Source organism: Stegodyphus dumicola, chromosome 9 (assembly GCF_044657685.1).
Source record: "Stegodyphus dumicola isolate Sdum_Otavi_A_Nest chromosome 9, ASM4465768v1".
Classification (NCBI taxonomy): Eukaryota; Metazoa; Arthropoda; class Arachnida; order Araneae; family Eresidae; genus Stegodyphus; species Stegodyphus dumicola.
Window position 1 is genome coordinate 110,064,436 of NC_140776.1, and position 12,770 is coordinate 110,077,205.

General features: G+C 34.3%; 1 protein-coding gene across 2 annotated transcripts in view; it reads left to right on the forward strand.

The window, feature by feature from the left end:
* The window catches only part of LOC118179412 (uncharacterized), a 52,222-nt gene that overhangs the window by 22,508 nt on the left and 16,944 nt on the right, over positions 1 to 12,770 (forward strand). For both annotated transcript variants that reach the window (XM_085823897.1, XM_035348581.2), the window contains exon 2: positions 6,829 to 6,905. In XM_085823897.1, coding sequence (XP_085680023.1) covers positions 6,869 to 6,905 — 37 coding nt within the window. In that variant the 5' untranslated portion in view covers positions 6,829 to 6,868. The remainder of the gene's footprint in view (positions 1 to 6,828; positions 6,906 to 12,770) is intronic.

Sequence of the window (12,770 nt, forward strand, 5' to 3'; positions counted from 1 at the left end):
AAATATGTCAAAATGGTATTTAGGGAAGCAAATTTAAATCTCTATGTTTATTTTGGAAGAAAATCATTTTTAAACGGTATTATTGTTTTACTTGTTTTTTTTTTTTTTTTTTTTGGTTTGAAAAACATCTCCAGATATAATGATAATAACAAATTTGTTAATCTTGTTGGGGCCCACAAATAAGGATTTTGAAACTATATGAGACCCATGAGCGGCCAAACGGCCAAGACTCATTTATATAGTAAATCGGTACAATGAAAACGTGGATAAACTTACAACGATAGACTGAAAAATTCTCTTTCTCTCTGATACCTGTAAGGAAGCAACAAAATTTGCAAGTTCCAAAAGCATAAAAAAAAAAGGTTTTGCCATTTTCTACTGTCAAATAAGAATTGATCAATATTGTTGACTTGTTAATTACCCCTTTGAGTAGAATTATCCGTAATGTTTTGCACTTCTTGAGATCAATGCGATGTGTAAGGTGGAAATGAGCCTGTTTCCCTTAGAAAGACCTTCAGGAAGGCATCCCTTAACTCCTGTGTTTCGCTATAATCAAGTGAACTGGTCATATCGAAATTTGCTGAAAACATTGCGTAATTGCTCACATTGCGTAATTTAAACACGTGCTGAGGCAATTTTCTTTTTTCTTTTCATTACAGTGCTAAGAATGCAAGTCCAAAGTACATTTTCATCATATTATGCTTATTTATATTTAAAACCTGATGTGGACATCACATGAGTTCCTTGTACGGCGTATTAACTTATACACATTTTTTGCTGCGCTTCATTTAAACTTATTTCCTCGAATCTAACATAATTAACCGAACCTTCAAGCAAATTGAAAATGGCATCCAAAATTGCAAATTTTGAAATTAAATTTCCCGATCTATTTTTGTTGTATGGGAGCCGAACACTTTGTGTTTTTATTTTTCATAACAAATATAAACTTACCCAAATGTAGGAATCGAGAGATCACATTAAAAGTTAAATTTCGTTATTTCTCCAATTTTTTTTTAAATTTGACACTGAAAAACTAAAACTATTTTCTTTAAAACACTTCTATAACTGAAAATGTATAACTACATTCAACGAGTGCAGAAATAAAGGCCAGGGTAGAACTTTTAAGCCGAGTAAGGCTATATGGGTAAAACATATATATATATATATATATATATACTTTTGGTACCGCAGATTGCAGTATAAAAGAGAAATGCATAATTAGATGTTATAACAATCCCATACGCGAAATTTCGACGCCCTACCGTTGCTTTTTAGTTGTGCGGTTGTTTTTGAGTTTATCGCGAAAAAATCCACTTTACAAACCGTTTTGGGGAAAAAAGAAACCCTCTACTCTATTCGTCGCGCAAAAAATTAGTCAAAATGGATTTGTGAAATGCTCAAAATGGATTTTTCAGCCGAAATCCGATAATCGAAATATTTTGCGATTACAATACATCCTTTGCTTTATACAAGAAGGGAAAAAATACTAGTTAGACTGCTCGTAAAATTTGTGCTTCATGTGGACAAAGTGCTGATTTTGATTATATGGTTCAAAGGTGGTTTGAGAAGTCAGGCCTAGGAATTTTGTCTTCAAAGATGATACCTCTTCTAGACCCACGGTTCTCAAACTGAGTGGCGTGAGCGTATGCCAGGGGTGCAGTGGCAGATTTTTCAAAATCTGCTCGAGATTAGCAAAGGCAGCAGTTTAAAACGGAAAAACGTGAAGTACGCCAACAGAGTTCTGGGTGTGTTAAAAAAGCAGTTTTGTTGGCAAGGTTGTTGCAATTTTGTTGCAGTGAAAGATTTGTGAGGTTTACATCAACTTATGTCTGCGAGTCTGAATGTTCAACGTATGCTTACATAAAACATAAAAACAAAAAAAAGCATAAAATGCATGCGAAAACATATGCAGGAGCAAACTTTCTGGCTCGAATGATTTAAAGGTAAAATTAACTGAACTTCATATAAACATAAAGAAATAATGAAAAATTCATCGAAATAGTTTGTCATAGCATTAAAGACAAATGAGAGGTAAAAATTAACTGTTTTTTCTTCTTTTTTCTCCTATTTAAATCGCTTTATGGGTAACTGCTCAGCAAAACTTTTTCAACCCGATTAGGGTCCGCGGAGAAAAGGATTTGAGAACTGCTGCTCTAGACGACCATGCTTCGTAAACAAGAACTTAAACTACCGCTGAAAATCTATGTTACACTGTTCAGGAATTATTTGACAGACTAAATATTCCAAAAAGTACAATATATGGTCATTTGTAGAAGACTGGGTATGTAAGCTGCTACGGCGTTGTGGCACCACATATTTTAACAGAACAGAATATATTTGAGATTCAGCATGTGATTCTTTGCTGAAAAGAAATAAATAAGCTCTTGTTCTGAAGCGGCTCATTACTGAATAAGAAGTATATAAGATACAATTATGTTGTCCCCCTCCAAGAAAACAGCATGGAATAAACAAAAAACAAAACAAAACAAAAAACCCTTATTAACATTGAGAGGGAGCTCCATCATATTTTTTTTTTTTTTTTTTTTTCAAAGCGTAATTCTTTGTGTATGGTAGGACTACAAGCAATACGATGAAATGCTGCTACCAAATCAGATGTAAAATCGAAAATCAACTTGTTCCCAGTTAGCAGTTTTAAAAGCAGAAAGCGAAGCAAAGCGCTCAGAACTGATCAGTCGCCGAGGTGTCGCCTTCTATCATGACAATACTCGGCTCCACATTTCGATGAATGTCAGAATTATTGAGTATGACTATGATGTTTTATGTCACCTCCCATATTCACAGGATCTTGCTACCTCGAATTTTGCATCTCCCCAGGTCAATTCAAAATTTTCTGAAAGGTCTGGAATTCATTGAAGACTTTCAAACAGCACTTCGATAGCTTCTTTACGAATAAATCTAATAACTTCTTTAAAAAAGGAATTTTCCTTCTGCCACAGAGATGTCAAAAAATCATAGAATAAAATGTTGCTTATAAAATTCAATAAAATTGCCTTATGTTTTTTTTTTTTTTTTTTTTTGCTGAGCTTTGTTTGTATTTAGCACTAAATGAAATGCCTGACATTGTTCTGACTTTGCGCAGAGTATAGAGACTTCATTTAGCGGAATAGAGGTACTTTTTCGAAATCCGGTTTTTGAAATATTCCCGAAATCCTGATAGACAGAGCATATAAATTCTACTTTAAAGGTTCTTCACGCTTCTCAAGAGTAAGCGAATATGACGCGATTTAATGGTTTTAGTAAGAACTCAGTGAACTCATATAGACAACATAAGCCTATAATGGGAGACATGATTTGAAAATTAAATTATGTAAAAATATTAATAGTTTTTTTTTTTTTTTTTTTTTTTTTTTTTTTTTGTAAAAAGCAACTAAGAATTCCATGCTTAGCATGTATGACTTCCACTGATAGCGGGTATGCAACAACGACGACGTGAACCTAAGATGAGTACTGTATACGCAAGGTGGGTGCCGTGAGTGCACGCTTCTAATATAAATACTTCGAAACCCTATGTAGGCAGTGACCTTCCTCTTGTTTTGAAGGTAAAGTAGGCCGAATTTAATCAAAATTGAAATAAAACTGCAGGTTTGTATGAATTATACGCATACAAGCAAAAATTGGACATTCTTCTTTGTATTTATATATATATGGGTGATTTTAATGAAACCAGCTAGTGTAATTTTCCGCTTGCAGGTAGTAATTAATAGTAACCAAAATGAACCTGCATTTACTGCTTTTGAACCCCTTTGTTTATTAATAAATGATTGAATGCATTTGAAAGAAAAATTAGATATTTTACGCTTTACTGAAAGACAACGCAGTTAAACCTACTTTAATTTGCTCAGTGGCAACAAATTTCTTTTAAATTGTTGAGTTTATGTATTTAATTCGAAAGACAAATATATTGCGTTTTGCTCAGTGGCAATATGGTTATTTTCTATTGCAGAGTCTTCCGATTAAATTTGAAATGTAAATAAATATCTTATGCTTTGGAGAGTGGCATGCTTAATCGTCGAGTTTTTTTTTTTTTTTTCAAAAGTTCGTTAAATTAGTGTAAAATATATATAAACAAAGAGTGCTGACCACGTGGAGTGGCTTCTGAAAAATCTTATATAGACAATGCCTCTTACTTTGAAGATCGAAACTACCAAATATACTGACTGAAAGAGAAATTCTATCGAAATTGATCGAAATCGAAATTCCCCCCCCCCAAAAAAAAAGATACCAAATTTCAACAAGATGGGAATGCAACTGTAGATTTGTATGCGAGACGAGCAGTTAGACTCTCTTGATTTATATAGATGAAAAAAACGCAGAACTTTACCTATGGCCCATTATATAGAAATGGAGGACAGTGGCAAGTTACTGAAACTAAAAGTCTTTATCAAGCTAGAAGGCGGACTTTTTAATTACTATTTTATTTCCCTCTCTTTTTTAATTGGCTGTTAAACAATCAAACGCCCAAAAGTAACATTTTCATGGTCTGGGGCAGTCTTGCTATTGTACAGGTGCAGTATTATATGTAACACACGCACACACACAAAAAAGAAAAAGAAAAGGAAGAAAGAAAACAATATGTTGCTCTAAAACAGCAGGAAGGTCACGATCACTTTATTTTTGAAGAGCAATATCGCAAAGAGGGAGTCCTACTTACGTAATGACAGTTCTAGAACGTGACGTAAATAATAGGCAAAGAACCGCTGCCATCGGAGGGCACTAAATAATCGTAGAATTTCGACCCGTCGAAGTCTTTGCTGCAGGGCGCAAACGGAAGCTCCCAAAAAGTGGGAGAATCGGTTCCCACACGCACAGGTGTTCGGCCCAGATGCAAATTTAATCAGATTAGCTATCGGAGAGAAAATAAAACGAATAACTCATGAAAGAGTAAAGCAAATATTAAAAACTTCTAAAAATTACTTTGTATTCAGGTCTTAGGGAGCCAGATCTCAGATTTTTTATTATCTCAGTTATTACGAGTAATGTTAATGTGCTATTTACAGCGGTAATTCTGAAACTCATATTGCCGACGGGCCGGATGCAGGATCTGAAAACAACTGACGGTCTAGATTTTTTTTAACCCAAAAGGGGCTATTAATTTCGAAATTGGATTTTGTGTTGGTTCACTATAAAAAGATTATCACTTTTCAAATTGCCACCAAATACTATCGCCCTGTATTATTTTTAAGGAAGACAGATGATGAAGAACCTGAATGCATGTATGTTTCTCAGATTGTGAAAAACCGCGGTACTCCAGAGCCTCAAATTTTGAATAACGTAGTCCTTTACCCGATCGTGTGCACCTAGAAACCAAAATTTTGATTTTCGAATTTGTTTTATTGTTTATTTCGTATTTTATAAAACTTTAACGAATTTTTGATTGAAAAACTCAACGATTTAAAAGCGAGCAGCGGCAAAATTCGAAATAAAACATTTTGATTTCCCCCTGCGCTAGATTCTTGCTCTTCGGAAATATGCAAGATAGTTAGTTATTTTTCAGTTTAAAGTAACAAATTCAGGTGCATGAAAGCAATGCGTCGCAGAGGTCGGAAATAAAGTACTTTTATCTTCCAAGCGCCAGGCTGTTGCCATTCAGTAAAACTTAAGATACTTTCAGATTTAATCTGGAATGTTACTGAATAATAAACTAAGCGATTCAAAAGCAATAAGCACAGATCTTAAGAATATTTTTCTCTACTTTTTAATCTGAAATGCATCATATCCTCGACTTGGGGGAGAACTGAAAAAGTTCAATCAGGAATGTGAGCGTTTGCTAGGGAATGGCTATATCAAATTACGGATGTAAAAGAGAGCTGATGAAATTCATCTGTTAGCGAAATTAGTGAAATTAGAGTAAATTAATTTTAATAAAGAGGACTCTTTATAACTGGGTGCCCTCTTCCTCATTCGTCCTTTAAGTAGAGGATAACGCAATGTATTTTCTTCCTCTTTACCTCATGCCTTCATCATAAAATTGGTAGCAAGCCCGGTTGGCATCGGGATTCCCGAAGTTCGAATCCCAGCGGAATGCACTGAATATTTTTTGGTACCTGCTTCGAAGTAAAATGCCTAAAACGGATACCCAATAAAATTCCTAATGATTCTCGAAATGGTGCCTGAACTAAAATGTGGTGGACAGTAATTCGTCACCACTTGGATTTAGCGACTCTCCAGCTGTCCTTAAATTCGGGAATAATGTAAGGAATTTTCTCCTCCCTTTTCTCGTACCATCGTGGTGTAGTTGCAAGCACTTGCTAGCAGTAGGGAGATTCGGTGTTCGAATCCCGGCGAAGGCGCTGCTGATTTTCCGTTTAGCTTGTTTCGAAAGCCTAACCTTTCTACGAACTTCTCAAAATTTAACTGTTTGACCCTTTGGCGGAGGTGAGGATAAGCAATTCTTTCTTCTTAGATGAGCACAATATTTGTCAATCGTAAATTAATATTGGGAACTATGTTCATTTGCGCCCACTGCAGTGCGTAGATGAAATGCGAGCTGAGCCCATTCATGGCCATCAAAAGATTAAAAGCACAAGTAAATTATTGAGAATACTTTTCTTTTAATTATGATATGGATTATTCATCTTTACTGTGCATTTCTTAACAGCTATAAGTATTAACCGAAATTTTGGATTAATCGAGGATGTTACTCCGGTTAATTTGGAAGTTCGGAAATTCTGCCTTCCTTTTTAAAACTGGTCTCTTCCTCTTCACTACATTAATAAATTATGTATTTTATATGTTTATTTATTCAATGTTTCTAACGTTATTTATTTACTTGCTGTGGATTAATGTGCTCAATTTCTTTTGGTTTAGGTGGTTTCTCTTCTTTTGAATACCATCAAGCGAGTTAAACATGAAACACTTTTTTCATCTGAAGATACTTATAATAGGTAAGTTAACAAGGCGCACATAATTGTATATCAATTGTTTGATTTAAAATTAATGTACCAAAAGAAAAGAAAGCAAGAAATATAAATACCACATCTAATAACTATACTTTAAGCAGTTTCACTCGGAAAATAGGACACAAACATCCATTTTTTAAAAATATAAAAGAGTTCATTAAAAATTCATAATACTTTTCCTTTTTATGCAAGGACCTCGTTTCTCTGAAAATCGAAAATATAAGACAAGAAAGAGAAAGCTGGGATCAAATTTTACTTCCTTGTCCGAAGTAAAGGAAGTATTGTTATTGTGAAAAATTTTGGGTGTCACAATTTCAACGAAAATGTCCGTTTTGACGCTTTCAAATCCACCTGATCCTTGTTTTTTTTTTTTTTTGTGTGTGTGTGTGTGTGTGTGTGTGTGTGTGTGTGACATTTGTACGTACGTAGCAATTTTTCCCAAAGCAGATGTTAAAATGGATTCAGAAGGGATTTATTCGGTGATGTCTGTACGTACGTGTAGGTATGTACATAACTCCAAAATAATTAGCAGTGCAATGTTGAAATATTGTATATGGGATTACAACAACATTTAATTCTGCCCCTCCCTTTTCTGTTGCATTCGGCTGAACCAAACATATATATATATCCACTCTCTTACCCGGCTTGGTGAGCTCTGTTTTCTTATTCTTATATGTTGGCAAATTGAAAGTTTTTTGCTTTAAAAGTGACTGAATTATTCTTTCCGTATATTCCGTTAGCATATTTCGTAAGTGGACATCTGTATCGCCACCGCGGAAATGGTTTCTAAGAGTAGACCAATGACCTTCCAGTAATGTTTTTGTCATTTCACATGACCTTTGCCGCGGTTAAGCAAGATGGTTGAAAATGTTTTGCCATGCAATTTCCTGTAGAAAATCATTAAAGCATCATGGATTTCTGGTAAAAATTTTCAGTGCGACGTTATATCAAATATAACCATAATTATATATATGTAAAAAGTAGTAATCCTAGTATTTTTTATTCCAGTCTATATGAAAATATATTCTATAATAATAGCTAATGCACAGTTTTATTCAAAGTGAATTTTCCAAATTTGCATTCCTAGACATTTAGTTGTGTTAAATTTCACATTAATGACTATTCACTCTTAAATGCATTGCCTGCACAAGAAATATTCTTCAAACAGAATGAATTTATCTTATTCACAATGAGTACATTTAATTTCTTCATATATAACTTTTAATGTTAACAGTAGGCATAGTCATATCATTCACAATATATATTTCGAATCCTACACTTTCAAAATCGAAGGCATGCAAACATTGAAATAAGAAAGTACTAGATTCATTGTAACACTTGGAGTTATTCTCAGCTAAATAAAAAATACTTATTTAATTCTCTTAATCCACAGGTACTGCTAAATGTATAATATTCGAGGCTAACTGTAGGCTGATTCATTTTCTCGATATAAAGAGCTATAATATGCCACGAACATGAATCTGAGTAGCAGTGTGTGATAAGTTACGCAAAAGTAAAATATTAACAATTAAGTAAACTTACAAAACGAATACGCTACGAGATTTTCTACTTAATAGTAGCAGCATTTATACCACCGTACCTTTATGGCTACGAAACAAATGCAAAATAAAACGTAAACGACAACATTCGCTCATATACACAGTTTCAAAGATACAGAGTCACAAGAGCAATAGAAGCTCATTGATGTATTTTTAAAACCCCTTCCTCCGTGGCGATACTGATGTGCATTTGTTAATTATGCTCCTCGTTAAGATTTTTTGCCTTTATTTAATCCGCATACAGTAGTTGTAGAATTATCAACAATTTAGTTAGTACTAGAATTAACAAATAGTTGTAGAATTAACAATAACAGCTCCTGGACAAAATTGTGTGACGCAATGCCTCATTAGGCCGCCCTTTGTTTAAATTTGAAATTGTTAGTAGAATCGAGAATAAAGTCAGTTGGTGCACCAACTTCTGGAGTTCGGGCTTTAGCAGGAAAAAATTCCGGTGTTACTTCTCAAATAAAGAAAGTCGCACCTGAAACTAAATTTACTCACTGCTCCAATCATCATGAAGCTTTAGTAGCCAAAACAATCTCCCAAAACTCGAAAATCGTTTTGAATCAAGCTGTGAAAATTATTAATTTTATTAAATGCCGAGCTTTAAATTCAAGAATATTTATGATTCTATGTCAAGAAAATATTTATTCAGTGAACTATGGTTGGCGCATTTAGCATAATTAGCTGATATTTTTGGAAAGTTAAATGAATTAAATTTAGGATTACAAGGGCAAAGTTTTAATTTGTTTACCATTAGAGAGAAAATAAAGGCAATGATAGAAAGAACTCAAGCTAATAATAAAAGAATTAGATAATACTATTTTAAGCTTTTTACCACTTTCAGAATGTTTTCCAATCGAAAATAATTTGAAAATAAAAGAAGAATTAGCATCCGACATTAAAAAATCATTGTTTTTCATTTATAAATAATTTCAATATGTATTTTCCCGAGGATTATGAAAAAGAAAATTGGATTAGAAATCTATTCTGTTCAAATGTTAATGGGATTTTGTCTCGTGAAGAAAAAGAACAATTGATAGAAATTTCCGCGATCGAACTCTAACTGAAGCTTTAAAAAATAACCCACTTGTTAACTTTTGACTGAACAAAAAAAAAAAAAAAAAAAAAAAAAAAAGATTTTAATGTCATTTCAAATAAAGCTACTAACTGTTTATTACCTTTTCGCACAACTTATTTATCTGCACAAGGATTTTCTTCCTTGTTCCCAACATCCTGTTTAAAAATATTGATATACTGAAATATTTGAAAAATAAATACTGAACAAAATTAAAGTGGATCCGGATTTATGGTTAAAACTAAGTGAAATAAGACCAGACATAAGTAAACCTATCTCTCTTAAACAGGTCGAAATTCTACACTAAATTTTAGAATTAAATTATTATATCTTAATTCTAAATCTTATTAATTTTGACATTTAAAATGGTAAACAATTTTTAGTTAGTCTAATGTTGTTTTAATGTGTCCATAAGTAATAAATAACCAATAAGTTATAGAAAGGGCAAAATTTTGTTTTTAATATTTCTATTCAGAAATTGAAAAATAATGATTGTAAAATGTAGTGGTGGTACTGAAGTTTTTCAATTTTTCTTTAGATGGTAATCCTTAGTCAAATGGTTGAGAACCGCTGGGCTAGACTGTCGTAAGGAACGACTTTAGGTTTAGGATTTGATGACTTACGCGTCCGAACTACTACGTCATTAAGCCTGTTTATGACTGTGTAAGGACTTTCCCAGGGTGACTGTAATTTAGAAAAAAGTCTTCTCCGTTGAATTGGTTTCCATAACCACACATTGTCATCTTCGTTGAAGAGATGTCTTGTAGCTCTTGTGTCGTATCGAGGCTTCATCTTCTTCGTCTCCAAGTCGACTCCCCCTCGTGCAAAACAGTGCATCACTTAAAAACGTATCTGGAGATGTTGGATATACTCCTCAAGCGAAGAAGCCATATGCGAAGGACGACTAAACAAGAAATCACAAGGCAGTTGAAAATCACAACCAAAGAACATCTGGGATATGGAATATCCGGTCGTCACATAGACAGCACTGTGATATTCCAGTAACCAGAGAGGTAACTTGCGTGCCAGTCGAGTCGGTTTCTGGAAAACATCAACAAAAGGTTATTATGGATGTTTCGATGAAATCTCTCTAGTCTGCCATACGACTGTGAATGTAAAGTTGTCGTTTGGGTTTTGTCTATGTGGAGTCGTTTGCAAATTTCTTTAATAACCGAGATAAAATTCCTTTCTGTATCGGAATGTAACTGAAAAGTCATTACCTCTGCTACCGTGACAGCCTCTTAGTCAGCAATAGAATATGCTTCCGTCCACTTTATGAAGTAATCAGTGACAACGAGGATGTATTCATTGCCATCAGCACTTCGTGACTCAGAATACAAAACACTATGCGTTCAAAAGGCGCTCTGACATTGTAACGTTGCAGTTTCCTTCGGCTGCGTTTGTTCGGTCTTTTCCGACACGCACAATCAACGTAAATTTGGCATCAGTTTTGTACGTCACCCTTGCATTCTTCTAGTAGAAGTGTTCTTGAAGTCTCTGCGAAATTTTTATTATTTCGAAGCTACCTCCTGTTGGACTGTTGTGTGGTTCTTTAAGGACGTCTGAGATTGATAATCTTCGAAGTATCAGCTGCCATCGGAATGGCTTCCTATCATCCGATTTGAACTTCCGGCACAAGACGCTGTTTAAATATGAAGTGAGTTCCAAAGAGCCCAGTATTGTTTTGTTGTAGAGCAATAGATCGAAATGTCCTGCCAGGTAGGTTTCCTACTTGAATACTCCATTAAAACAATTATGGGTTTAATGTCATCATCTTGTAACTGGTCTTTCCTGTCTTCCTTGTCCCTCCATGGGCAATTTAAATCAAAGGATTCTAAAAGTTGATGTTTATTATGAAAATTAGATATTTATATATTCTTAGATACGTTTCTTATGAAAGAAGTAAAATTTTTCTTAGTTTATGGTAATGCAAGTTAGTGATCATGATGATTTCGAAAAAATATTCAAAGTCCATATGAGTTTGCTTCACAATCTCTGTTATCTACATGAGAATACATAATTGATACATCAGTGTCAGAGAAAACTGAGTCAGATGATACTGAACTTGTAACTTGACGTGGGACTGCATTAACCGACTAATTGAAATAATTGTGTAGACAATTTTATGTACTCAATGCAACGCATGCAGCTTTATACTTTGCGTTTGTATGGCCATGATATGTCTTGATTTCGGAGTGTTGCTTTAGATAGTTGTGGGACCTTGAAGGCACCAGATTAGTCTATGCAATCCGCTGGGTGTACGGATATACTGTCACCTGCTGCCTGCATTGACCGGATCGGACTGTACTTTGACATGGAACAATACCTGCAGCTTTCTGGGCAGGGCCTTTAAGACAGGGCTTCGGCGTTTCCTTGTGAAAATCGTTTCTGATGACGGATGATAATGTCATACTCCTGGAATCTCTGTTTCGAAGATTCGGCTACTTGGACCTCGGTATTCTTGAAATTTAACAGTTAGGTCAATGGTGTGTGATCTGCATGGAGCAGGAATTTCCTGTCCCAGAGGCAACGGTGGAAATGTTCTATGGTTTTAACTACGGCTAGTACCTCCTTACTAGTGACACTATAATTCCTCTCCGGTTTAGATAGACATTTGCACCAATATGCTACGACACATTCTATAACGTTTATTTCTTGGGACGAAAAAACACCGATATGCTTATTGCTTGTATCCCTATCAAGAATAAAGGATTTGTCAAGCTGAGGATACGTCAGGATTGTCTCAGAATTTAAAGCTTTCTTCAGTTTGTTAAATGCATCCTCAGGTTCTTTTGTCCACACGAACTTTTGCTTGCTCTCTGTCAGCTCATGAAATGCTATTGCGATGGGAGAAAAGTTCTTCAGAAATCTCTTCAAATTAAGTTGATTCATACTAATTTGATTTTTTTTTTCAAATATGAGATAGATATACCCGGACACGATCTGATTCCAAGAAAAATTTTAAATCTTGAATGACGGGCAAACCATTGAAAAACCCGAATGCCGATCAAAACACGCCAAAATAGGAATAAGAAAAAAAAAATCAAAATATTATTCTTCTAAAAAAACTCTAAAATATTTTTTTTACCATATGTAACAGAAAAAATTAATTGTCCTATAAACCTGAAAATTGCAAAAATATGACCAAAAATTAAATTTGCTTACAAATAACTGGAAAACTCCTGCAGTGACGCTGGATAGTTAGCCATTTTT